The 27368-nt window shown below is 39.9% G+C and overlaps 1 protein-coding gene across 4 annotated transcripts; it reads left to right on the plus strand.

Annotated features, from left to right (window-relative positions):
• The first annotated feature begins 1613 nt into the window (after positions 1 to 1613).
• Positions 1614 to 27322, plus strand: INTS8 (integrator complex subunit 8). 4 transcript variants are annotated; one of them, XM_052787375.1, is made up of 28 exons: positions 2440 to 2685; positions 3308 to 3482; positions 4224 to 4290; positions 5546 to 5686; positions 6569 to 6640; positions 7778 to 7829; positions 8839 to 9021; positions 9519 to 9626; positions 10337 to 10492; positions 10962 to 11062; positions 12513 to 12654; positions 13815 to 13885; positions 14025 to 14200; positions 15104 to 15237; positions 15856 to 15966; positions 16658 to 16859; positions 17411 to 17532; positions 18594 to 18778; positions 20262 to 20295; positions 20950 to 21006; positions 21090 to 21151; positions 22243 to 22361; positions 24225 to 24328; positions 25834 to 25884; positions 26499 to 26572; positions 26656 to 26720; positions 26822 to 26865; positions 27110 to 27322. In XM_052787375.1, the coding sequence occupies exons 4-28, from the start codon at positions 5568 to 5570 to the stop codon at positions 27224 to 27226; spliced, it is 2661 nt and encodes an 886-aa protein (XP_052643335.1). In that variant the 5' UTR covers positions 2440 to 2685; positions 3308 to 3482; positions 4224 to 4290; positions 5546 to 5567; the 3' UTR covers positions 27227 to 27322. The 4 variants fall into 4 exon arrangements, with proteins under 4 accessions (XP_052643333.1, XP_052643335.1, XP_052643334.1 ...); XM_052787373.1 differs by lacking the exons at positions 2440 to 2685; positions 4224 to 4290 and adding an exon at positions 1614 to 1791; XM_052787374.1 differs by lacking the exon at positions 4224 to 4290 and having other exon boundaries at positions 2441 to 2685.
• The last annotated feature ends 46 nt before the right edge of the window (positions 27323 to 27368 follow it).

Below are 27368 nucleotides of genomic sequence, written 5' to 3' on the forward strand. Positions count from 1 at the left end.
CATAATTATTGGTAAAATGTCTCTTCCAAAAGAGAGTAATTTGAACAAAGTGCTACAAATAATGCTAACAGACTAACTATGATCTCCTGGAGGATTATTTTGTAATTCATATTCTGAATTGCATCCATTTTACGTATGGATGCATTAAACAGTAACTCAGGAAGTCTGAAGCAGTAGATAATTTTTTTTTCCTCAAATAACTGAAGACACAAAGTAACAAGCATGACAGAAGATAACAAATTGCATTGTAGTCAGGACATGTAATGGACTTCTGTCTTCATGGAAGATGGGAAAGAGGAAAGTTCTTCTGTCTCCTTGCGTCACTTGTAGCAAAATGCGGAATGTTTATGGCTGGCAGGTCACTGTCTAGCTACATGGTTAGATGGTCTGAGACTAAGAAAGGGCCACACGGGGCCCTGGTTTGATGCAGTATCCCCAGTCGTGGCTGTTGAGTAGATGAGTCACAGTCCTGTAGGAAAGGAAAAACCACCTAGTCGCTTACAGCAGTGACTGGGGCAAAAGAGATTTGCATTGTGTATCTACATTGAAAACTTGCTGTGCAGCCTTTGTGAGCTCTTTTCTTGGTAAAATATTTGAGAAGTTCAGCCAAATGACTGAAATAGTTAAAAGCTTCTGCTAGTCATCCTGCCTCTCCCCCAGACGTTGACATCCCAGGAGCAGGGATATCTGAAAAGCTCGAGAACCAGCTCCTGGCTAGTTGCAGCTCAGAGCGTGGCACAGTCAGACACGGACTATGTAAATGTGGACGTCTGAGTAACCCTGGAAGTTACTGCTTGAAAGAAAGTAGCTGCTTCTGCCACTTGATTTGAATCTGCCCTTCTTCATGAATTGAGGCCTTAATTTCTTTTTCTTTTCCCAAGGCATTAAGGTGTGCATGGGCAGGAGGAGGATGCAGGATTAGCCGTTTTACCCCAGGCTGAACTGCGGGAGCCTGCTCTGACCACTGGAAGGGCCCAGCTCTGAGCACTCCCTTCTTGCCATCTTCTTTAGGTAACTGCTAGTCACCGCACATCAAAAAACGTATTTACCATTACTTAATTAAGCAGCAGCAGGGGAAGGGAAGGAGGGAACGGTAAGGCGAGGGAGGATTTAGGAGCCTGTCGTTGTGAGGGTGGGTCGCAAGAGCCACCTCTTCAGGTGGGGCTGGGCGTCAGGCCTCACGGGGGATGCCACTGTGGGGACACGGCCACGGTGGACACGCAGATGGAGGGAGGGCTGCGGTAGTGCTGGGGGCGACGAGGGGCGCCAGCGCCACGGTGGAGGCGACGCCAGCCCGCGCTCCCACCCATTTCGGAAGGTTAGGCTGTTCTTCCACCACGTTCCGCGCCAAGCCGCGACCCCCGCGGCAGCTAAAGCCGAGGTCAGCGGGGAGGCGACCGGGCTGAGCCCCGACCGGCCCCGCGTCCCCACAAACGCCATCTTTCCCGCCCCGCCGTGGTGGGCGGGGCCTCGCCCGCGGCACCGCCCCCGGGCAGCCCTACCGCCTGGGGCTCCACGCGAGGGGGGGGCGGAGGCGCACGTAGCCCCGCCCCCCGCCTGCGCGGCGGGGGGGCGGTGGCTGGCGGCCATCTTGTTGCCGCTGCCGCTTCCTCCGGGGGAGGGCGCGAGTCGCGCGGCTGCCGTAGGGGCAGGCGGCAGCGATGAGCGCGGAAGCGGCGGACCGGGAAGCCGCCACCTCCAGCCGGCCTTGCACGCCGCCGCAGACCTCCTGGTTCGAGTTCCTGCTGGAGGAGGCGCTGCTGGAGCAGCACCTGCAGAAGCCCTCTCCCGGTGCGTGCGTGCGGCGCGGCCCTGCTGGCGGCCACCTCCCCTCGGCCTTGGGCGCGGCCTGGCGTCGCGCCCCGGGGAAGAACCGCTCGCTCGTTTCCCTGCGGCCCCCGTCCCTCGCCGCTGCGGCCTGCAGCTCGGCCTCCGCCTGCCTCCGCCTTCCCAGGGGCCCGCTGCTGGCGCTGCCGGCCGCGCACCGGCGCCGCCTCCCTCCCTCCCGCCCGCCCTCCTTCGCCTCCCCCTTGCTCCCTCCCTCACCTCTGGCTTCCCCCCGGCGCTGCTAACGCGGTGGCCAACAAGCCCCCGCCCGAGGGGTTGTGAGGTGGGAGGGTGGCGGTGCGGAGCGGTCTGCTGGCGCGGGGCTCGTAGGCTATGGTACCGGCGGCTGCGGGGGGGGCGGGGCGGGCCGGGCCGGGCCCAGTGGGCGGGCAGCCACGGCGGTGCAGCGTTAGTTAACGCGAGCAGGAATGTGTTTTTCTCGTTTCACATTAACTTTCCTATTTAATAGCTTCGCTTCTCCGTCTTTCCTGTGTGGTAGATGACTCTTCCTTTCGCGTACATGAATTTTGCATGCGGAAATGTTACGAGCTGTTTATTTTTACAACGTGAAGTGCTGTTCGTAAAAAATCATTACAATTTTCAGCTGTTCTTTTCCCATTAAAGTCTTGCTAGTGCCGGAAACTAGAGTCCTCCTAAAGGTTCAGTGCTGAAATTGCTCTGTCTTCTTAGACCTGGAATGAATAGAAACCTCGTCTGATGTATTATAAGAAAGTGACCATATTTAAAAGTAGATGATCTTTTGACGATCATAAGTGGGAATCATCTTTTTCAGTACCCGAATTCTACAAGCAGGTGGAAGAAACGGGAAAATCTGGGACAGTATTGCCTCTACAAAAAGTAAATTTAAGCATAGTCAGGCTATATCTTTGTGCTTAGATCTTACACTGCTGTTTTGCAATTAAAAATATTGATTCATACTAGTTTTATGTTTCACAAAGTTCAGTGAGAGTGTAATAGTTAAGGTTTGGCTTCAGTTTTTCAAAACAGCTCAAAGGTATTGGAGAGACTCGTAAGGGAGAGATTTGGGGGCTTTTTTTTTTTTTTTTTTTAAATCAGTCTGCAAGTATCTTCTAAATGTATTCAAGTACCCGCAGTTGCTTCTAAATATATTTTAAAATATAGAGGAGGATTACAACTAGGTACGTATTTTTACAACAGCAAACTTGTGATTTCAATAGGCAACATTTATTTTCTGTAGATGCAAGCACTGAAACGTAGTTAATAAAAAATAGTGAAAATAAAGATGAGAGTGTGGTCAAGTAAATTTGAAGGTTAAACAAAGATATGTTAATAGTATGATTTGAGTCAGCATAAGCAAGATAACCTTTGGGATTAGAATCTGCCAGGTGACAGTGTCAGCTGTATAAATGATAAGGAGATAAGATCCCTGTTCATAGCTGCAACATGAAATTAATTTCTGGGCTTGCAAAGAATTTGAAGAGTGGCTGTGTTTTTGCAGATCCGCCACCTGTACAGCTGATTGTCCAGTTCTTGGAACAAGCCTCGAAACCATCAGTGAATGAACAGAACCAAGTCCAGCCACCACCTGATAACAAAAGAAACCGCATTTTAAAACTTCTTGCTCTTAAAGTTGCTGCTCATCTGAAGTGGGATTTGGATGTCTTAGAGAAAAGGTATAGTCTGTACATCTTCACGCTGAAATTACAAAACTGAAGTGGCTTGAGATCTTTATTTTAACAGAAGGAAATGTGTCTTGCTCCCTTTTGTGATGGAGTCTTCCTTACATTAAGAAGAGTCTTGGGTGTGACAACCAAAATCAAGTTTGATTTCATCTGTGAGTTAGAAAAGGGTTTTGATAAAGGCAACGTCTGTGAGCAAATCAATACTGTTCATAATTTAGAGAGGAAGAATAGTGGGTCTTAAACATTAAGATCTGCACATCTAAACTGCATAAAGATGAATTTTAGCTTACGTTTTCTTCAATGACAAAACTAGCTTAAGTTTCCCCATTCTGACATGCTTGAAGTTGGGAGGTCTTGCTCCAATTTTGTTCATGTAAAGAACTCCATATATCTGCAGACTAGATCACTGAACTGACTGTGGTTGAAATGGACAAACTCCTCCTCTGCATTTTTCCTTTGAATTTTTTTAACTCAAATGATTTCAGCTGCTGAAAGCTGAGGCGGGATTATCGCTTGCCAAAATACCTTTGCAAGATACCGCACAATTGCAGAGAATGAACAGAAACCTTTATTGTGCTTAGTTGTGAAAATACTGTATGGACAAAAGTATCTGGTATCCAATAAGGGTTTTTTTATATATACTTTAGCTTTGAAAGCAGATGTATATGAATGTGTGCAAGAGTGGTTTTGGGTTTTTTGGGGGTTTTTTTATGGCTGCTTCTCTTCTTGCAGGAGGAATTTGTACTGACATTTATTCATGGTGTACTTTATGTCGATTAGTACCTTTACTTCTTAAAATGTAGCTATAATCCTGATTCAGAAATCAGCCCTACTATGTGTATGACACTATTGGACTGATTCTGTTTTGATAGGATTGTTTTGTCCATCTGCGGTGGTTTATTTTGAGAACCAATCTGAAGTCATTTCAACTACTAATTTAGCATCTCTATATAGTAGTTAGAGTTCTTGCTCTGTTAGCTCGTGCAGCCTAAGATTGTTTTTAATTAAGAAACATGCATTTGGTTTTTAACTGATAATATCAAAAGGTTCAGTCATGGTAGTTAAAAAGGAATAAAATAACAGCTTGAGCCAAGCTTTTTTCTAAAACTTGTGCTGTTATAAACAGTTGAATGATGTTCTACTCTTGCCAATGAGAACAAGATTCCTGGACCTCGCATAGTAAAAACAGGGCTTGTCAGTTTAAAATGATAGTTTGATAACAGACCTGGAGTCTGATATAACACAAGACCTAAAAATTGTTAAACAGGAATTCTAGCTTTAGTTGCTAGAAGTGTAGTTTCACTGGCTGTTTTCAGTGCTGGTTGCAATGAATGCAAATTTTTCACAAGATGAAAGGTACTCTAGCTGATCACTTCCGATTTCAAGTAATGTCTAAATTAGTAATGGTGTTTCAGTTGTGTTAAATTATACCTCAAAAGCTTGGATTGATGCAGTCCAGCCTGCATGCCTTCTCATTTTATCAAGGAAGGTTCTGTCCCAGCTAATGTATATTATACATAACACAGCTTACAATGCTCTGCAGTGCTTTATTCCAGTTTCTAGTTTTAGCTTCACTGTTTGCTAGTGGATGCTGCAGAAAGGGAGATAAGCCACGATAGCACAGAGAAATGTTCCCTTTACGTGAGTGAAATTCCATTTGCAGTGGAACTGTTGTTGTTTACCTTCTGGAAGTATGATCTGGGACTACTTTGAAAAGAATTTCTTATTAATTGGGACCTGCTGTTACAGGTGACTGTATCATTCTGGGGATGTGTCTGTGCGGACTAATGCAGTGGTGCGTAGTAGTAGTTAGCTGTCAGGGCAACCTTCCACTTGGGCTTAATTTATGCTGCTAATACTGGTAACTGCTTTACATACCTGACCTAGAATGCCATCTGATACAAAGCACTTCATTATGCGAAGTAAACATACTACCCTTACTTCCATGGGATGTTAAGTAGTAATATAGTATTGAACAGTACTGTACATTATTTAAACATTCCAGAATTAGGATTACTATATGAAGTATCTGATTCTCTTGTTTTTTTTAATAGCTTGTCTGTTCCTGTATTGAACATGCTACTGAATGAACTTCTGTGTATCAGCAAAGTTCCCCCAGGAACTAAACATGTGGATGTAGATCTGTCCAGCTTACCCCCAACCACTGCAATGGCAATACTACTCTACAACAGATGGTAAACTATTTAAGGCAATAATTTTAAAATCATGATAGAACAAAGCAATGTTTTTTTCTCTATATATACTTGTACACAGAAGGAGAAAAAAATCTCAAAGTAATAATAATTTTGTGATCTTGAATTTAGGGCTGTGAAGGTGATCAGGGGGCTGAGCACCTCCCCTATGAGGATAGGCTGAGAGAGTTGAGGTTGTTTAGCCTGGAGAAGAGAAGGCTCCGGGGAAACCTTTTAAGTGGCCTTCCAGTACTTAAAGGGGGCCTACAGAAAAGATGGGGAGGGACTCCTTATTGGGGAGTGTAGTGATAGGATGAGGGGTAACAGTTTTAAACTGAGATAAGGTAGATTTAGATTAGATATTAGAAAGAAATTCTTTACTGTGAGGGTGGTGAGACACTGGAACAGGTTGCCCAGAGAAGTTGTGGATGTCCTGTCCCTGGAAGTGTTCAAGGCCAGGTTGGATGGGTCTCTGAGCAACTTGGTCTAGTGGAGGGTGTCCCTGCCCATGGCAGAGGGGTTGGAACTAGATGATCTTTAAGGTCCCTTCCAACCCAAACCATTCTATGTTTCTATGGTTCTGTGATCTACAGGTAGGTTATAGTGAGGAGCTGAGTCTGAAAAGCTATTGTGCAGCTGGTTTTGTTCCCTAAAAAAATAGTCAAGGGAGTAGTTTGAACTGTTGCCTTATAAAGGTAAAAATCTTGCTGTCTTCTAGCTTTTTATGGACATAAGAGCATTTCTTAAATACTAGATGTGCTCTTGAGTAGAGGATGTATTCTAATGGTATAAAGTATCTAAAATTATAAACTGATATTTTTAAGAGGCGTGTAATCTTCTTCTGAGGCTAATACCATTCTTTACTTAATTTTCTCCCCTATGTAGGGCCATAAGGACCATTGTTCAAAGCAGTTTTCCTGTAAAGCAAGTGAAACCTGGTCCACCTCAGTTAAATGTGTAAGTTACAGGTATCGTTCGTTTGGGTTTCTTGTGTATTTTGTAATCAGAAATTTAATTTCTAAGTGGATTAAATCATGTTAATAACATACAGTTGCTCAAAGTGGCTAGTTGTAGCATGGAAAACTTGCATTTATTTCAAGTATATTCTTACTTTCCTGTCAGACATGCTTGATACATATATGTACTTGTCTGTTGTTCCACTTTTTTAATAAGTTATAATATCTGTAAGTTCATAGGGACATGAAAAATCATGGGAGAAAGCGAGACAGCAATTTGCCTAGGCAGAATGCTTAGTCTCTAACTTAGGGTACGTTTCTTGCATCCTGTTTTAACTTAATATGGTTGTTTTATTATAGCAATTTGCTGTATTATGTATGATAACCTGAGAAATAATGAAGTATTTTCATTTGCTTCATTAGGCAATAATTTGTAATTTGAAGTCAATATTCATTTTGCATTCTAGAAGTTGTGCGGCTTTAGTTACAACCTGTTCTTGGAATTGACTTTTATGTTACAAATTTCTCTGATAAGGTTAGAAGTATCTCAGTGGTACTTTTCACGTGTTTTATACTCTCGCATTAGGCCATACTTGTTTAAGAGAATCTGTTAAGTATGTTGATTAAAAATACTACTACTACTACTCATTTTACTATAAATCTTGTATTGTTCTATATATATATCAGAGTCTGATCCTGAATCAAAAAATTCTGTATGGGGAAACAATTTAAAAATACTTTTAATTTTTATGTAAACACATCAACACACTTCTGCCCCTGACACATGCTTGAGAAGATTTAAATAGTGAAGCTTCAAGAGACTTGAGGCTGTGGAAGCTGATTTTGTCATGATAGTTTTGCTAATACTAACAATCTGATTTTTAAAGATAAAAGCAATGAAAACTTTGTAGCTTCCATTTTATTGAACCGCGTTCTCATCCAAAGCTATCTTTTCATTATGTAATTCTGTATTTGAAATGTAGATAGATAAGAACAGTCAGTTCCTGCATAATGATGTTTAAAATGTAATTAAGTAAAACTTACTATGAATGAATTGTTGTGGTCTAGAACATGAAGTAAAATAACATGCAGGTTTGCTTTATAAGTGAGATCTTGACCTCTTCTCTCTCTTGTCCAGGATGAACCAGATGCAGCAAGAAAAGGAACTGACTGAAAATATTTTGAAAGTGGTGAGACTTTTTTCCCCTCTTACTTTTGCTTGAATTTACATGTAAATATGAATGGACAGGAAATAAACAATTGCATCACAGTTTTGCTGGATTCAGTACATTTATATTTGCCACTTCTAGTATTTGCTACAGTTCCACTGTGTGCGTTTTAGACAGTGTTGTCTCTGCAGTGCATGTATTATGGATTTTGTTGTGTGTGATTGAAGTATTGTTTCATCAGCCCTTCCTTGGAGCCATATGAATTGAGCAAGCCTCTACAAAGTCAGTGTGTGATTAGTAATTAAGACCATACTATGCTCGAGCTGCAAAATCATATGGCAGCAAAATTCAACACTTAAAACGTTTTTTTAGAAGGATTTAGTAGCTGAGTGTTTTCTGTAAGTAGCTTTCAACATAATGCTAATTGTGCCTAAAGCGTTTCCCTTTGAGAGAAGCAAGAAAGAGGAAGAACGAACCCTCTACTTTCCTAAGTAGCCTAGCTTATTTTCCTACTCTTGTACTACTTGGAATCAGTCAATGAATTGGTATTATACATTTTCTACAATTTTTTACTTTTTCATATTTTTTCAAATAGATGAGCACGAGTGATGTTTAATTGTTCTACCAATTCATCAAAATTTTTGAAAAAATCTTGCTGTTCGTGTAGAAGCTAGTTTTTTTTTAGCTGTGAAATAAGAACTTAAAATTTACCATCTGACTGTTGCATAACTTAATGCTCCAAAAATGGACAAAAAGGTGTAGGTGAAACAGAGAAAAATGTTTTGTTTCAATTGGAAGTAAGGGTTTGATCCTGTTTCTCTTAGTACCTGAAACTGAAGTAGAAGTCAGAAATTTCTTTATTGTACAAGAAATACAGGCGCAGATTCTACATAGCAATAAGACAGGTGTATAAGGACAATTATTTTTACTATTCTTTTACTCTACTGTTACATTTCTAGTGTTAATTTAAACCCACTACTGAACTCAAAACCAAGATGTTAATTTTTTCAATGCATTTGAACTATTACAGTTGAAAGAACAGGCTGCTGATTCCATCCTGGTCCTAGAAGGAGCACTTAAATTAAACAAAGATCTTTATGTCCACACTATAAGAACTCTGGATTTATTAGCAATGGAACCTGGTATGGTGAATGGAGAAACAGAGAGTTCCACAGCTGGACTGAAAATCAGTGCAGAGGAGATACAGTGCCAGGTAGCTTACATTCTATATTCAAGCTTTCAATTTATATCTGTTTCTTCAGACAAAGTGTGAAGTAATATATTTGAGATCAATTGCAGTATTTTTCTATTAATATTTCCTATGTTCTTTTTTTAATGCAATGAGGTATTATTGACTTCATTTTTACATTATTGGAACTTTTTTCAACACTAAATATTGTTGCTTCCCCACAACCCCCCGAGTAAAGCATTATATGGCAAGGACAGCTTATTGCATTGTTCTTAATGATTATGTGGAAATCATTCTGTAATTTTGTAATGCTTATGTAGAATTATTCATACTGAGATCGCAGTTAAAGAGGAAACAGTTGACATATGTGGGGAAAGGTATGCAGTGTATGTTAGTACATTAGATAAAACTAGGAATAGTTTATAAAGTATGTGTAAGGTTTGAGCTGAAATACTTAATCTTGACTTAAAATGTTATATAGATTTCTAAGATAATGTGTTTTATATCAATGCTGTTTGCAGGTTTGCTATGATTTGGGTGCAATCTATTTTCAACAAGGATCTACAAATCCAGCTGTTCATGAAAATGCTAAAGAAAAGTTTTTCAAAACAAAGGAGTTGATTGCAAAGGTAGTGAATGTTTTATTAGGATGTATGTTCAACTATTCTAAAAAGACTTGTCTAAATTATTGCTTCCTTCTTTAGCAATTTAATAACTGTTACAGGTACACACGGTTTTTTAAGAAACTTCATGGGATTTTGACAGCAATTTTTCTTTTTTCACATTGTGCCTTGTTTGAAATTTTATTATTCAGCTGCAATATATTGCTGCTTTGTTCTACATTTTGTAATGCATATTCTCTTACATAAATTGTATTCATGCAAGAATAACATCTCTGGTGCTAATATTAACTCAACTGAAGAGTACATTCTGTGTCTGTTGTGGTATTTTGATTGTGGTAATGTGTTTCTGAGGAAGATAACCATACAGCACTTCCTATTCTTTTTTATCTAACTTTCCCTTGGAAATCGGATTGTCTATGTTCTGACCTTTTAAAAAATACAATTTACAATTAAGGTATGCTTCCTTTTTTATTTTGCTTCGTATTTATATTCCCAAAACTGCAAAACTCAGATTTTTATTTAAATAGACAAAACATGGTCTAAGCTGTGAAGAGCACATATAAAAGTATGCTTTTAAAAAAAGTGTGTACATGCACATTCTTTTGTTGTTTTGTTGTTACTTGGGGAAATTGTGAGTTTCTGTTTTCTGTTTCTGAATTAAGCTTATGTTTCATAATATTTTGGCCACTAAGATTTGATTAACTCTTACTTTTCAGAATGGTTCATCATCACTTCATTTTACCATAGATGAAGAACGGTTAGCCGGGTACTGTCAAGCTTGTGGAGTTCTTACTTCATCTTCTGATGATGCATCTCAACAGGCAACTCCTTATAGTCAAATCCATAGCTGTATGAAGTCTGGCAACTATCTGGTAGGGTGCCTAAATAAACCCACATATATTTGAGGGTTGGTTTTTTTTATCATTCCATGTGGGTGATTCCACCTGAACTGATAGGGATTTTAATAAATTTAAGTGTTCCAGTTAACCATTAACATACAGTTTTAGAACACACATATATAGGAATATAACATAATCTGATACATACTAGATTAAAATATCTTGGATTCCATACAGTGTAAACAATTCCTGCTAGCTGATGTACGGAATTTTCAAGTAGAATCTAATTCTTTGGGTTTCAGGGAATGTTGCTGCTGAGATGTGCAAGTTTGGGGTTTTTTGATTCTCTGATGAGAGAGAACTTTGTTGTTTAATGAATTTTAGTATTACATATGGGTGCAAGCTGCTTTGGTTAGTTTCATCATTTTTACCAGATAGAAAATCACTTTATCTGTGTCTTTTGCATTATCCATTGACTATTCCAACTGTGTTTGTGTTATAGGACTTAGTGAAGATATTCCTTGAAGATAATCTAGCCCTCAGTTTACCTGTTCAGTTCAGGCAATCAGTGCTGAGAGAACTCTTCCAAAAAGCTCAACAAGGGTGAGGCATTAAATAATGATCTGTTCAATGATGATGAAAAGCAATTTTCCTGAGTTATGTTTTTCATGGACAGTATACAAAATCTTTTAACAACAAATTACTTGCATCCAAGAAACTTCAGCCTTTATTTCTGTTAGCAATAGTCTGAACTACGTCTTCCAACTAAGGAGCTATGTTGTGATGTATCTCACTGTGGCCATGTATGGGAAAAATTTAATGAGTATTAACACTTAATTTTACCACTTTACTGATTTTTTTCTTTTTTTTTTTTTTTTACTTATGTCATAACTGATCATATATATGTGCGTGTATATATATACAAATTTATAACTAAGTCAGTACCTTTTTAGAGGTCTTCTAAAACTTGAAGTCAAAGCTGGTCAGGCTAACCATACAAAGCAGTAATATTGTAGGAGATGTACTTCACTGGGAACACTGGCAGTGTAGTTACCTGTGATTCGAAGCCTTGTGCACTGCTGAACTAGTCCAGGGCTGAAGGATTAGTATGGTACATTTATAATAAGGAAAAAATTTATAATAAGCAGAGAGAATTAGGCACATTACAAGGGCAGCTTGTGGATGGCTCCCAACTGAGAAATGCTGAGCATGTGGCTGCACCCAAAATTCAACCTTCTGTGGAGCTTAGGCACTTGAATCAGGGCTATGTGGAAAACATCTCCATATAATCATGATGATAATTATTCTCTGCAGGGAAGGTGCCTACAAGTATTTCAGTTGAAGAAGTGAGAGACGCTCAGTTTTACAAACACGTGTGTGAGGAAAAAGAAGTATCGATGGTGACAGCCTCTTGTGTAAGAGCTTAGTAGTTACTGAATTCAGCTTTCACTTCAACCAGAGAGGAGTCAAATAAGCATCTCTTAGAGGCTGTAGCTTAGCACTGTCTAGGGGTGTTTTCATCTCTGATATGGCTGATACGGAGCACCTTCAGTGATAAGTACTAGCCAGAGAAGAATGGAGGAGCGTGACTTTGCAATCTGGTCAAGGCACACAGAGAAGGATTAGGAGAAGGAAGCCATAGGTTCTGGTTATTTGTTTTGATTTTTGTCCAGTGATTGTGTATTCTGAGATACATAAATACTCCTGAAGTCTTTTGGGCTGTCAGCCATGCTCAGGGCATGCTTGCCAAGAAGCAATGCACCTTTGTGTCAGTCGCACTGCTATAGCTGGAGTTCCAGTGGTGCTCAGGTTGAAGTGATAATGAAGTCTGTGTGTGAAACAGGGTTGTGGGCAGGGAGGGAATTTTCTTTTAAAGAAAGTGAGGTCCTGGGTAAACTGAAGTAGATCCTGAGTAAAGTTTTTCTGAGTGTGGTCTTGGGCAGAGGTGTGTGCTCCGACCTTGTCTTGGGATCTGTCACCTGGAGTTTTGCTGTGATACTAATTCTGTGTTTGTCAGAGACGTTCTGTGATTTTTGGTTTTGTGTTCATGCAGCAATGATGCTCTGGATGAAGTTTGTTTCAAAGTCTGCGTGTGCAACACAGTCTGTGATGTATTGCAGGGTCGAACCATTGATATTCAGTTTTGTCAACTGTTCCTGAAACCCAGCAAAGAGAAAATAGACTTTCTCCTTGAGGTAAGAAATTTTCTGAAATTAGAAGGGGAAATGGTATTTAGTGAGATATCTCCTTCCCCATATAACTGGATTATTATTGCAAGTAATGCTCAAATTTCTGAAGCAGAGAAAAATACTTTGTAAGGTAACTTCTCAAACTTTATTCAACTTCTTCACACTCTGTGATAGTCTTGCATCTATGTTCATAGCTGCATTTCCATCTGTTGGGGAGGAACCAGTGCGGACCTGTTGCTTCAGCTTGGATTTGAAATTGCTGCTATTCCTGACATCATTAAATTATATAGAGATATTGTTGAACGTTTGTTTTCAAGGAACAAAGAAGCAAATTCTCCAAGACAGAGAGAGGTACTAGAAAAAGAAGTACCTGTTGAAGAGGACCGCTTTCCCTTACCAGCTTTGTTGTAAAAGTTAGCATGTCATGAAATGATCCTGAGTTACTGTATGTGTGAGACCTAAACTGTTACCCCCAGTGAAGCTTTTTAGGAAACTTATTGCTCAAACTAAACTTAATCCTTTTGTTGCATTGCTGTTCTTTTCATATCTTCTTTTCTTGATTTGAGCCTTTTGCTTGTCTCTTCAAGGATGTGGCAAAAATTGACTGTACTTCAGAGCAAGTAAAAGCTGTTCCATCAGCTGCTCATATTAGGACTTAAAAATATTTCTCAAAGAAAAATTATTTCTTGCAAGCTGCCAATTGAATTCAACTACCTAGTTATTTTTCAACTGCTGCTTTTTTTAAAAAAAGAAAAACACACCTGTTAGTCCTAGTGAATCTTAGGTTTTGTACTTAGAAATGTTGGTTCATTTTTAAACGAATGCAAAAGGGCTTTGTTGTGTACTTGATCTTGTGAGGCTGACTGATACTGTGGCACTTGGCATCAGCACACGTAAATATCAGAGTAGGAAAAAGGAATGTGAATTGTGATTGGAAGGAAGATCACAGTTGTCTGAAACAGGCTGTCTTGTGTACAGGTCGAAAGAAACTCTGATTTGTCTGTGATGGCTACAGTGTTTATCAGATAACTTTGTTGCCTCCCTTGAGAGGGAGGGTTACTGGCTGATACTAACTGAGAGTCAGAAAACTGGGCAGTAACACTGTCTGTAACTAAATATTTAAAGTGTTCCAAGGCTGCTTAATTATTTTCTGCTTTCTTTCCCAGGTTTGTTCAAGATCAATAAACTTGGAAAATGCTTCTGAAGCACTGAAGAGAAAAATGGCAGCATTTCTCAAGTTTGTACCCATATTAAGATAACATGAATTTAGACTTTATAAGCAATGTAATACAGGACAATAAATGTTTTGAGAACTTTATAACTGGAAAAATAAGCAGCTTCTTCCTACTCACGTATTAACTTTTTTATTTGCTTAGAAACTTGTGTTTGGGTTTGGAAGATCTTCAGCTTGTCTTCATGATTTCATCTCACGAGCTGTTCATAAAACTGCTGAAAGATGATGAACGGAAGCTGCTCATTGATCAAATGCGGAAGAGATCTCCTCGAATCAACCTGTGCACAAAGCCTGTGACTTCTTTTTATGATATCCCAGGTAATTTTCACAGCATTTCCATTAACTTACATGCAGGCAGTTACCTGTTTCCATGCTTGAGGTTACTATGTGCAGGTCAGGTCTCAGAAAAAGTTTAGAGAGAATGTTTTTACAGGGAATACTTCCCATTTTTAGTTGGTGCATGTCCTACTTGTTCAAGAAAGTGGCTGTTAATTGCTTGTGTTTTGCTTGTATCTCAACTGAGTATGATAGATACGCTCAAATGAATGTGTCCTAGCTGATCAAGTGAAAGAGAGGTGTGGCAGTTGGTTTGAACCAAATCTGGCTGTGGCAGCTGTTCCCAGAAAGAGCACCCTGCCTCTGGACTTATACCAGCACTAATGCTCCTGTGACTGTGTGGTGAGCTGGACCGGGGGTACCATCTGGACAAAGTTTTAAACCTACCAAAGTGAAACACAGACTTTTTTGGCCAGTTCATTTCCCAGATATAGCTGGCTGGCTGTGCAGCTGCACAGGTCAAAGCTAACATAAGAGGTGCCAGATGGTGACTGGAGCTGGAAAGAACTTACCCTTTCAGCTCTAATACAGTCTTGCATTGACTTAAGCCAGTTGTGAAAAATGCATGTTTTCACTAAGGCAGTATTGGAACACCTTTTTTTGTGCAGATCTTGAACCTATTGCTTTACTGTAGCAAGGGTAAGGGAGTAATCAGAGCTGCTGGTGTGAGAAGAGGGGGCATTGCAAGCAGTCCTTTAGGTCAGGGGAGCTGGGAAGCTAGTACAAGGTGTTTGTGGAAGGGCATGAAAGGATGTATGGGACCTATGAAAGCATTGATGTATCTGCTGTTCTTGCTGTGTTATGTTTAAAATGTTATATACTAAAGAAATGTAAGCATCTACATTAAGAAGGAATGTGCTGGAGACCTGATTGCTTTTCTTCTAGCTTCGGCAAGTGTCAATATTGGCCAGCTTGAACATCAGCTCATATTGTCAGTAGATCCTTGGAGGATTCGCCAGATCTTAATTGAGTTGCATGGTATGACTTCAGAACGCCAATTCTGGACAATTTCAAATAAGGTAATTTATTTCATGTGGTCATGAGAGTGTGTGATTCAAGGACTGGTTAGGTATTATACTGCAGTGAACAGTAAACATTTTGTCATAGACCCTCGATGTGATCCCCCCCCACATAATGGTGGTTTAATAAAAATGACGATAAATATCTAAAGTCACATTCTCTGTGAAAAGTATTACAACAAAATGTATAAACTTTGTTTTAAGGAATTACTGGCTGTATCACAAGCTTTCCTTGTGAGAAAACAAATTCCTGTAGCTTTTGCTTTCAGTGTTCTGACTAGTTAGCAATATTATTTTAGTTTAAATTCCTGTCATTAAAAGCTGGGAGCAGGAGAGAGGAAAAGGTTTTTTTTTTAAGTAAAGATTTCTCATATTTTTGTGGGGTTTTTTTCTCCCAATTATTGCATATTCAGAGTATGAACAAAGTAGAGTAGCTAGCCATTTTTATTGTACTTCTGTGTGAGCAATACATTACTTCTGATTAGATGTAAAAATTAAAGAGTTGGCACTTAGATGTCAGTCACTTTCAATATTTGAGTTTTGTTTATAATGTTTTAAGCAGGAATGTGAATTCTAAAACCTGTTTCTGTGCAAATGTCCTATGTATTTCTCTCCCAGTGGGAAGTACCAAATGTTTACGGCAATGTTATTTTAGGAATCAAAGACAATCTGACTAGGGATTTGGTCTACATCCTTATGGCGAAGGGATTACACTGCTGTGCGATTAAGGTGAGCAACCCATCTGAAGTTACTGGTTAGTTAGTTTGGACAACGGAGTTTTAACAACACTGAAAATATGGAAAGCCCTTTTTGAGAAAAAGAATTGAAAAATTCGGAGGTGAGGGAGATGTAGTAACAAGCTCCGTTATCATATAATGGTTAAATATTTCTGTCTCTCAAAGTTCCATCAGCAGAGCAGGGATAATGGCTTTCCAGTGAGTTTGGTGTGGAGATAATTTCATTCATATGAAGTTTTGATTATGATGTACTAAATCATGTGGCATCTAAACCCAGCAGTGATTTGACTTACTGATATGAAGTGCTGTTCTTTTGACTGTTTTGCATAAGGAATTTATTGGAATGCTGTTTTATTTTCCTTGTAATTGACAATACTGTAGTTTGCTAAACTACAAGGTAAAGCCAAACTGTACCTAATAACACCAGTAGTTACTTCTGGTATGTTTTTGCTTAAACTTCTTGTTTTGTTTGAAAAATCTGGAACTGTTGGAACTGTTAAGCTTAATAGCAAGTCCAAAGGCCTCAAAAATGTAAACAGTAATTGTGAGATGCTTGAGCAATGCTAATGATAATGGATGCTGAGGCCGGTTCAGCCAGTATAGAGCTGAACAGCACTTTAACTCTTAGTCTTTTCCCTTATGAATCCATTAGGAACCATTAATGCATATCCTTTTTATTGCAGGATTTTGTCCATGCAAAACAGCTTTTTGCTGCTTGCTTGGAGCTGGTGACAGAGTTTTCTCCAAAACTCCGTCAAGTCATGCTGAATGAAATGCTGCTTCTGGACATTTACACTCATGAAGCTGGAGCTGGTGTTTCTGGAGAACGTCCTCCTTCTGATCTTATAAGCAGGGTCCGAGGATATTTGGAAATGAGAGTACCTGGTAAGTACCTTGCTGTCTTTCCTGGGATGCAGTAAAGCACAAAGCTTGAGAGAAAGGTAAAAAAAACCCAACTTTGTATTGTAGATATACCATTTAGGTGTATAACTGGAAAAACAATAGTGAAGTTTGACACTGGTTTTAGTGAGACTTTATAAGTTTGATTAGTTTTAAGAAGCTGAAAATGAGAACAGCAACATCATTATGCCTACATATTGCTAACACTGACAGTTTCTGTTTAGTGCCACTTAAAGGACTTGAACAGGATAAACATATCTGTGTTTTTACCTGAAAAGTTTTGCTAGTTGTTAAAGGAGTCCGCATGGTTTCACACTGAGGGAGTAACATAGTACTGTTGTGGTTAGAGGAAGCTGTTGTTGCTCCTAGTTTTCAGAGGTGAGGTCTCTTACAGGGCTAAGCATTGTGTTTTTCTGTGATGGATATGGAACAGAAATGGCTAATTAGAGGGAATGGGTTTTGCTTGTTTTTGTGTTACACTGTTTTCTCAAAAAAAAAAAAAAAAAAAGTTAAGCAAAGAACCCCTTTTCTTCCAGATATTCCTCTTCGACAAGTTATAGCTGAAGAATGTGTTGCCTTCCTGTTAAACTGGTGTGAGAATGAGTATTTGACCATGCAAGTTCCATTACCTCTGGTTCAGACTAATCCTTATGTGAAGGTAATGAGTGCTAAGTCTCAAAGCCTTATCAAGCTGTAATCAACTTTTTCTTGTTGAAGTCTTTTGTACTTTTAAAAGCATGTATCCTTCTGTCTCAAGAGTGTCAAGTTTTGTGTCTATAATGAGTTAGGTCTGGTGTAGAAGACAGCAGGGCTAAGCAGCAAGTGTGTTTGACTGTTGACAAAAGACATGGAGGCTGCGCTGCAAGAACAGATGAAACAAACTGCCTCTTAGCCCTTGTTGGCTGCCAACTGAGGTTGGTTCCATAAACATCAGGCATGTGTGGTTATGATCCATAAGCTGATTGAAACCCTGTAGCACTTCCATAAAGGACTCTCCTCTCAGCTAGAACTCAGTCTAGATTCATGTAGGAGGTATAAGAAGTGTACAGATCTCAGGCTTCATGTCTGGTGGTTTTTCTGTTCCTAAGACACTTGTTTTCCAAATGTGCTATAATGGTTCCATTTTTTAACCCAACACCAGTGTTGAATTTCTGGGGACATTCAAGCACTGCCTTTTTTGAAACTTTGTTTTCAAAATGGTTTTACAGCAATGTTTCTACTTCAAAGTCAGACAGTAAAGCTGAATGCAGGTCATATTACAGGAGAGATTAATTTTTGGCCTGCTCTGCTTACCTGTGGTATTTCCTAATTTCCGTTTTGAGGTTCAGCTTTTTCTGTATAGCAGAGGGTGCCAGTTTCAGTTCAGATTAATTATTATATGAAAGTTAAGGGAGTTCTAGGGTAACCAGTCTTTGTAAAACTATATTTTATGGGGTTTGGGTTTTATGCAATATATTTAAGTAGAGTGTAAAGCTTGTTTTCTGGAGCCTGTAGTAAGCAAATATGCTCTAAGGAAACCAAGGGAAAAATCTTCTGTTGTTTAATTCCTGTCTTCCAGGTTCCTCATCAGTGTCCTCTGCTGCAAAGTTTAGTCACATTGCTTTGTAGTTTGTAATTTAAAATCACCTGAGTAGCCATTTTAAATGCCAATAATTCCTTTGCTGTAGTCAATGTTCAGAGAAGCTGTAGTCACTGTGTTTTTTCTCTTGTATTGCATAGCTGGGACAGTTGCTGGCTGCTACATGCAAAGAACTTCCAGGTCCCAAAGAAAGTAGACGGACAGCTAAAGACCTTTGGGAAGTAGTTGTACAAATCTGTAGTGTGTCCAACCAGCACAAACGGGGGAATGATGGCAGAGTGAGTTTGATAAAACACAGGGAGTCTACACTGGGCATTATGTACAGGTGTGTTTTCTTAAATTATTTCTAAGGACTGTTTGAATTGTATATTTGACCCCATGTTCCATTCAGAAATTGTCTGGATTCCCCTATCAGAGTGGTGGCAGCAGTTAAAGATCTCTGAGTGAACAATCTGCCCACTGGTGGTGTTGGATATTAGTGGTAATGTGTTGACTTTCCTTTTCAGAGAAAAGGAGTGTGTGGGATTCAGGTCAGCATACAGACACCAAAGCATATATGCCTGTGCTCCCATTATAATCAGTGTAGATCTTCCAGTAAAGTCAACGACATCTAGAGGGCAGTTGAGCTGACCAACTGGAGGTGTCTGCTTTACATCAAATAGAATTGCTCTGCAGAATCCATTGACTCTGTTGGTTAACTACTTTTATAACTGCATTAAACACCTCGCAGCATAGGTTTCTATACTTAGCTTTAGGTTTCTGAATCTAAAGCGAAATGTTACTCAATCTTGAAATTAAATTCTAGTTCAGCTGAGATCCTGGGAAGAGGGAAAGGAAGAAAATATTCTTGACTGGAGTAATGTCACTGTCAGTTACCTAACCTCTGCCAGCCTTGGCCTTAACTGACTGACTGATTGATTCAGGATAATTTGTCCACTCAGTAAGTGTTTTCAGCCTGTTCTTAAGTCCAAGCCTGATTACAAGTTGCCTATTACAGTAAATTCTGGAATGTATGATTACATTGAACAGCTTTCCATGTTAAAAACTTGGAAAAGGTGTCCCTGTCAAACTACTGACTGTTTCTTTGCTTTCCTTGACCTAATCAGGTTAATGTGTGCCCAAAGGCCAGCTGCTTTTGCTGACGCTTCTGTGGGATGGGTGTAAGAGGGTATGTGCTTGCTGTAGGTTTCAGCTGTATACTCTGGCAAGGAAAAGGAAGCAGTACAGGTGTACTCTAGGATACTGAACATTTTCTGACCCCTCTGATTCAAATAGTAAAGGGCAGTGACCCTGTTGTTATGGAAAAGCAACAGTGAAACCTTTTCCAAACAGGCTGTGCTTGTCTGGATTGTTTTATGGTGACAATTTCTGATATGGCGTGACAAAGAAATCAATGTACATTATAAATGATCGCTGTGTACCCTCTTCTGTAAGCCTGTAGGTCATTGTTGCAATCCTAGCTTGGAGAATCACAGTACAGTTCAATTGCTTTCCCTTTTAGAGTCAATGGTTGACTTACTACAAAGTGATTTTCATGCCTTTTATAGCTTGATGGAATAACAGATACCTCATTTAACCTGTTCTAAATGCAGAAGTAAAACTTGCTAGTGACTGTATTAAAAGTGAATGACCTGCTTGAGCGTTTTCACTTACCTGCATTTCACCCTGCATTTGTAAACTTAAAGGCAAAGGCGTATTTTGGCATGTGAAGAATTTGCTTTGCTGGCTCTTGTTTCCAGTGTATTAAGTTTGCATATATTCTCTGTTGTGGATGATTACTTACATGGGTATTTGTGTTCCTAATTTAGGAGTGAATTGCTGTCCTTCATCAAAAAGCTTCGGGTAAGTTATAGCAATCTTGAGAATGTATTTTCAACCAGAACTTCCTTTTGATACAATATTTTTCTGGACTCTTCCTGTTAAATTCCAGGAAATCGGACAGCTATATAGGTGTTTTGTATGACTGAAAAACTTCTGAATTTGCTATACCTGCCATACAGCAGTGTGGAATAACTTGCGAAAAAAAAAATTCTGAATTCTTACAGTGGAGATCTGTTAACCTTAGGAGTATATTTTATTGCAGCTGTCATGAAGCAAAGCATTCCTTTTGGAGGGAGAAGAGAGCTGCTACTTGCATCATAACTAAGCAGCAGAAGAGGAAGGGAAATTGTTTATAGCTTGTGGGTTTGTAAATGCATAGAAAGTTGTAGTATACCTACCTTAAGTTTGTTAGGCAGTAGCCACAGAAACAACGTAAAGATGTGTAAAACCTAATTGAAGTCTATATCCAAGGAGTTATTCAGGAAAATCTGAAGTAATTAAAGACTTTCTACAGAAATTTTCTCACAGTATCCTTGTGTTGCAGGATTCTTGACAAAATATTGCCCTTTTTCAATGGGAAATTATGATGTCAGAACTTCCTACATAGCTTTAAATCTTAGGGAAGAAAGTGGAGTTTTGTTAGTTCATGGGAATACTATCTTTTTTTCCTTACAGGAACCATTGGTTTTAACCACAATACTGTCCTTGTTTGTCAAGCTTCATAATGTTCGGGTTAGTATATATCATAAACTTCTTACTTGGTTTTCTTGAAATGTTTCTCTTTGTAATTTCTCCTACCATCTTTCTTCTCTTAGGAAGATATTGTGAATGATATTGCAGCAGAGCACATTTCCATCTGGCCCTCATCCATCCCCAAGTAAGATGATAAATAAAAATCCAATTCTCAAAATACGTGTTTACATAATTGGTTTGGTTCCAGTTACTGTGTATTAGTTCTTGTGTGTTAATGTGATTTCTGCCATGTAAGGGCATCACTGACCCCCATTCTGTTTGTGGGCAGATAGGTCTGATTGCATGGAGGTTTTTGCTCCTAATTTGATGGTCCTGCTGGAGATGCGGGTACAAGAAACTGAGGGATTTTTTAGCTGTGTGCTTTACTGAACTATATAATACTTTAATATGAAATAACTAATATTTTTTGAGGTATATTTGAATAATTACCAAAATACTAAGTGGTATGGGATATGTATTGATTTGTTCTGGCTGGATTGAACTGTATTTCTCCAATGAAGTTCAGAGGCTCTGTGGGGCTAGAACCTCACTGTTTCAGATTTCGTGTATGCATCGGGAGAGATGACTCTTGTGAGAGGGAGAGAGTATAATGCTTAGTGTGATTAATCTGTCTTTAATTGGTCTGATTGAATAGTCTCATTGTTACTGATGTAGACTTCAGTGTATAAGGTCAAGCAGAAGAAAGTTGTTTTCCATGTTACCAGAATTCAGCAGTAGGGTGAGAAAAAAACATGTTTTTAAAAATGGAGTTTCCACATGGACTTTGGGAAAGGCTGCCCAAGCAATGTGCCAAACCATTCCAAGCTTTCCTTTCCAGGCTAGTTCTGCAAGTTTCCAGAGATTACTGTCTGTTGCCATTCATGCAGATGCTGTGATAAATTTGTAGTGGTTTCAGGTGTTCTTTTCAAGCTTCTTGAAACTGGGAACATATACTCTTGCGTAGAACCCTTTTATGGTGTCAGCCACTGATAAAGTTTTGACTTTTTGTCCAGGTCTGTGAAGGGTGTATTTGTTCTGCCACATGTACTGTATTGGAACAATTCAACAGTAGTTTTAGTCCACACTAAATCTTCTCTGGAGTTATTTTTGCTTGACACTTAATGCAAGGTGCTTTGGACTTAAACTAGATCGGAAGTCAGATTAGTGCTTAAAGACCCAAAACAATCATTTAGGAATTTTTTTTCTTCCTCTTTTTTTTTTTTTTTTTTCCTCTAGTCTTCAATCAGTGGACTTTGAAGCTGTGGCTGTTACAGTAAAAGAGCTCGTCAGCTATGCATTGACTATCAATGCAAACAACCACTTCTGGTTAATTATTCAGGCAGATATTTATTTTGGTAAGTGAAACCAATGTCTATTTTTAGCATGTGTGTAGGGGTACCTTGCTTCTCTGAGATTTGCTTGACATAACCCTCCTTGTATTTCCTCTTATGAAAAGAAGCTTAAGTGATATATGAGTTTAAAATCTTTAGATGCAATAATGTAGGTGAATTTGTCTGGGAGGTTGCCTAGTCCCACAGAGAGACTGAGCTTTTGATGGGTCATGCGGACTTGCTTTTAGGGTAAGGGAAACTTTACTGTAAGAGTCACAAGTCATTGTTAACTTTACTTTTTTAGTGTAGTTGGTCCTTGAGTGGTATAATTATTCAAATCCCTAACATTGGAGTCTTTTATTAAGTGAATGGAAAGTTGTGTGAGTAGTGCTTGGTTTTAAATGTGGAGATCAGCTTCACTGGAGCAGAAGAAGAGCTGAGTGGAGAGGGTCTGTGTTATATAGGGAAATATCTAGGATTTGTAAATGAGGAAACCTGAACTCCTGATCTGGTATTGGTTGTGACAGGAAGCTCTTCCCTATCATTCTGTCCTCACCTGCTACTTCCCCAGTACTTATCCTTGCTCCTCAGCTGGGAGCAGCCAGTAGAATTGGGATGTGAAGTGTTTCAGATCCTGGGCACCATGATATGCACCCAGACTGTACCAGGGCAGCAGTTGCCTGGGGAAATCTTGCCCAGCCTATGTGATACTATGCTTTGTTAAATTATTCCACAATTCAGAGTCAGTTCCTGCAGCTTGCTTTCTAGTGTGAGTAAAGAGTGCAAAGAGGTAGGTGCTGAAGAGTAAACTTTCAGAAAATAGCCGGACAAGTACAGTACTATCTGTTGTATGTGCTGGAGAAGGACATGGTCATAGCCTTCCTCAAAGGTAGTTGGGCATTTCTTCCACTTAAATTATCTATTGAGACCACTCTAGTGAAATTTAGCATTTAAGCCAGATGGTTCTTCTCTAGCAATAAAACAGGGTATGTGCTGTGCCTCTGCCATCTACTTGCTGGTGCTTTGGGCTATTGCAGGAGGCAAGGTGCATGTTTACAAATCTCTGGTTTTTGACTGGAAGGATGTCTGTGGTGTGCAGTAAGATGTAGTGCAGAAATCTGAGCCTGTTGCTTCCAAAGGAGACAAATTTGTCTAGAAGATGCTTTACAACCCTTGGGGTGAGGGGAGGGATCTTAATCTGGTGTTTAGTGCTGTCACCTTATATATGGGAGAGTGACTCAGGGTTATAAGCTGGCAGTATTCACTGCTCATACAAAGCGGAACAGCATCCCAGAAGGAGGAAGTTTATGTAGGGAGCCTCAGAAGCTGGCATCTGAAAGGGCAATGGTTGGAGCACTCCTGGCATGTATCAGGTCTGTATTTCAGAAGCCATGTGGACAAGCAGACTGCCCTTGCCACAGAGCCCCTGAAGGCTGTCTTCACGTCGGTTCAGCAAGAACTTACTGGAAGTAAAACTAGTGCTGAACCATGAGATGTGTGTGGTGGCATCAGCTGGCCCTCTAACTCACACCAACTAAACTCCTTCGCTACCACCTGCTGTGCTAAGTTCAGTGAAGGCAATCTTCTTTTCCACTCTAAGGTTGATGGACTTAAGATCAAATACTTGAAAAGTAAAAAGTAATTCTCAAAAGGTAGAACTTTGCCTGTGTTGCTAGTTTTCCTGATTGTGTAGTTTTCTATCACTGTTTTACCACCTCCTGCATGTCTGTGCTTTTTAAACAATGATATGCAAGTCACTTTCCCAGTAGAATTCAGCTATGAGATATGTGTATCTGCATAATTCTATAAACACTTGATCTGTGTCTTAGAAATAACTCCTGTGTTTACTTTTAAGACCTTATTTTGCTTTTTTTTTTCCCACTGCAGCAACGAATCAGTATTCAGCAGCCCTTCACTATTATCTACAGGCAGGAGCTGTATGCTCAGACTTCTTTAATAAGATGGTACCACCGGATGTGTACACAGACCAGGTGAGTTAAAATGGGATTTAGATGTACAAAAATGTCTCTTTGGATTCAGTCAGCATCCTAATTCTATGTAGAGACAAAACTGCTCAAGATGCACACATTCCTGTAGCCTGTAAGATTTTATATCTTGATGCATTTTAGGGATATGAGTCCTCATAGGTCTGTTTTTCTTTGCTTGTTACTTGAAGGCCATAGAAAATCTGAAGCTTCTCCTTTGGTGAAGCACAGAAGGCTTTTCTGCTAGTTCACAGAGACTGAATGTGCAGAGTTAGCCACTGGGAAAGCACTGGTATTGGACTCCAGTGCAGTAGTGAGCAAATGAAAAAGCCAAGAGCACACACATCACCGTGTGGTGTGGTGAGGCGATCCCCCAGCTCATCGTCCCTGCGGGGCTGCACCGTGTTGTGCCACACGGGCAGACCAGCTGCACTCGCTCTGCCTGGCCAGCTGTGCTGGAGCACCACCCTGAGCTCCCAGCTGGTGGAAATATCTGGCTCCTGCTGTGCTTCTGGTGCTGGTGTTGCTCAGGTGGAGCCTGCTTGCTTCCACCCATGGTGCAGAGGAACATAAATGTGTTGTTTTTTCCAGACTCTGACAGTGAGGAGAGCTGCATCCCAGCACTGTGCAAGGTTGTCTAGAGATGGGTGGGACTGTAACTTACCATTGTCAGAGTGTGCCGGAGGTGTGGCACTACACAGCATGTACTTGTGTACTTTGCAAGTTGGTGTAACAAGTGGCTTGTCACTTGCAAGTGGGCCATGAGTGAGAACCCCTTAATAACTGTGTGTGTCAGGAGGAATCTTCAGTCCCAGCCACAGCATGTTCCAGTGACATCTTGCAGTCACTTTAACCTTTATCCAGGCATTTGTCTTGTTCATTAGGAAACCATTGTGTTACTTGTAGGCTGTGTTTCAGTAGGCAATAGGAAGGAACTGTCTAGACCCAGGGAAGGTGGTTATTTACATACCCTGTCCGATTGCTGCTCCTTTTGTGTTCCCGTTCGTATGACAAATGAGACCTTTGGACGCTGTCTGGGATCCTGAACGTTGACAGCCGAGTCTAAGCTGTGCCTAATGCTGGGCTACAGTGGTGCAGGAGCGCTGTCTGGGACCACTGTGCTGTCACACAGCAGCACTGCTGCTCACCAGCACGTGCTCACCTGGGTGCGAGAGCTTTTGTCTGGGAACCTGCTTGCTGTTCTGGTCCCACCCAAGTCAGGCCTTTTCTGTGGGCAGCAGGTGATGAAGGTGAAGCTTTTTAACAGACCACAACCTGGTGCTCTTAGCAGAAACATGGCGCTTTGTTCTGTAGCATGCATCATACCCTTGTGAAGTCTCTGAAGTAATGAAAGCTCAGTTGATGAGCTAAAATCCAGGAATTGTTGGGGGGGTTAGAAGAATGTAGATAGCTACTTAGCTGGTGCCTTGTATTTAAAAAAAAAAAAAATTGCTGTTTGTGTTCCAATACTAGCATTTCAAAACTTGTTTTGTTCTTTAACCATTCTGTAGGTGATAAAAAGAATGATCAAGTGTTGTTCTTTACTCAACTGTCACACCCAGGTAAGAGGTGAAACATTGCATTAAGTAAAACATTAGTTTATAAATATTCTGATGTTAAAGGAGGGGGGGAGCTTTCTAAAAAGTAAAACTGAATCCAACTTTCCTTGTAAATGCAATCTGCAATAAAGTAGAGTAGATTTTGTTGTTACTGTTGCTTCTAGGACACTAAAAGGACTGAAATTAATGAGTAAACAAACATATACTTGGAAATGTTGTAAAAAGTAGTAATAGTCTGGAGTTCCCAACACCTTGTTCTTCATGATAACCACATGTGGCCATTGTTGTTCAGTGGGCTTGTTCATTCTCCAAGAAGTAACAAGGCTTATATTAGACTCTGATTTAAGAGCTGTCAAATGCATTTAGAAACCTGGAAGCTGGATTAGTCCCTTCAGATTTGAGTAAAAACCCTTTTCTTCCTTTCAGCTACTACTGCTGTTGATATTTCAGAATGAGTTGTGTATGCTCTTGAAGTTTGGGTGCTCAGAACTTGCTTGCTATGGAAACAAGCACTTGATTAGGCCTAGAAATGGGGTGGGATTACTGAGGTGTTCTGTGGAAGATCTGTTTGTGGGGAATTAAGGCTGTCAAAATCACCTGTGAGTCTTTCCTTACAGGTAGCTATTTTATGCCAGTTCCTCAGAGAAGTAGACTATAAAACTGCGTTCAAGGCACTGCAGGAACAAAACAGGTGCATCTTACAACAAAAAGTTCATAAATACGCATATGCAATATGTGAATGTGTTAGATAACCCAACCTGTATTCTCTCTCAGTCATGATGCCATGGATTCTTACTATGAATACATCTGGGATGTCACCATCTTGGAGTATTTGACATGTATCCTTTCACTAGAATACTGCTACTGAAAGCTCATACTGGGTGTTTGGCTGGAAAAAGTCTGTTTCCTACCCCAGTGTCTTTTCTTGACTTGCCCTCAGATCTCCACCACAAAAGAGGCGAGACAGACAAGCAGCAGATAGCAGTAAGTTAACACAGTAGTGGGATTTTCTCAGTGTGTCTTTCCCTCCCTGAAACCATCTTTGAAAAGAAGTGCCACTTCCAGTTTTAATTTTGTTGTGTAACTCTTAATAGTGTGGATGGTGATGTGAGGTTGTTGTTGGAGTGGGGTGGCATAGTGTGTTGCAGAAATAAATCACCCATTGAAGTAGTGCTGAAAATGCCTTGTAATGAAACAGCTTTACTGTGATGTCTCCTCTCGTTTCAAGATAAAAGCCATTGGCCAGACAGAGCTGAATGCCAGTAATCCTGAGGAGGTCCTACAGCTTGCTGCACAGAGAAGAAAAAAGAAGTTTCTTCAAGCAATGGCAAAACTGTACTTCTAGGCTAACACTGGAAGACTATTATAAAATGTGTGGAAGTGGAAAAAAAAATCTTTCAAGACTTTTTTTTTTTAAATTCATTTAAATTTTTATACAACATTTACAGTCTAGTATCTTTTTAGAAATAGATGAAATCTTATAATAA

The sequence above is a fragment of the Harpia harpyja genome, chromosome 5 (genome assembly GCF_026419915.1).
Source record: "Harpia harpyja isolate bHarHar1 chromosome 5, bHarHar1 primary haplotype, whole genome shotgun sequence".
In the NCBI taxonomy this organism is placed as follows: domain Eukaryota; kingdom Metazoa; phylum Chordata; class Aves; order Accipitriformes; family Accipitridae; genus Harpia; species Harpia harpyja.

Coding starts and splice junctions, on each gene's coding strand:
- INTS8 (XM_052787373.1), top strand. CDS start 1,662: ATGAGCGCGGAAGCGGCGGACCGGGAAGCCGCCACCTCCAGCCGGCCT. Junction 1,792..3,307: donor CCTGCAGAAGCCCTCTCCCG/GTGCGTGCGTGC, acceptor GTGTTTTTGCAG/ATCCGCCACCTGTACAGCTG. Junction 13,886..14,024: donor AAAATGGCAGCATTTCTCAA/GTTTGTACCCAT, acceptor TTATTTGCTTAG/AAACTTGTGTTTGGGTTTGG.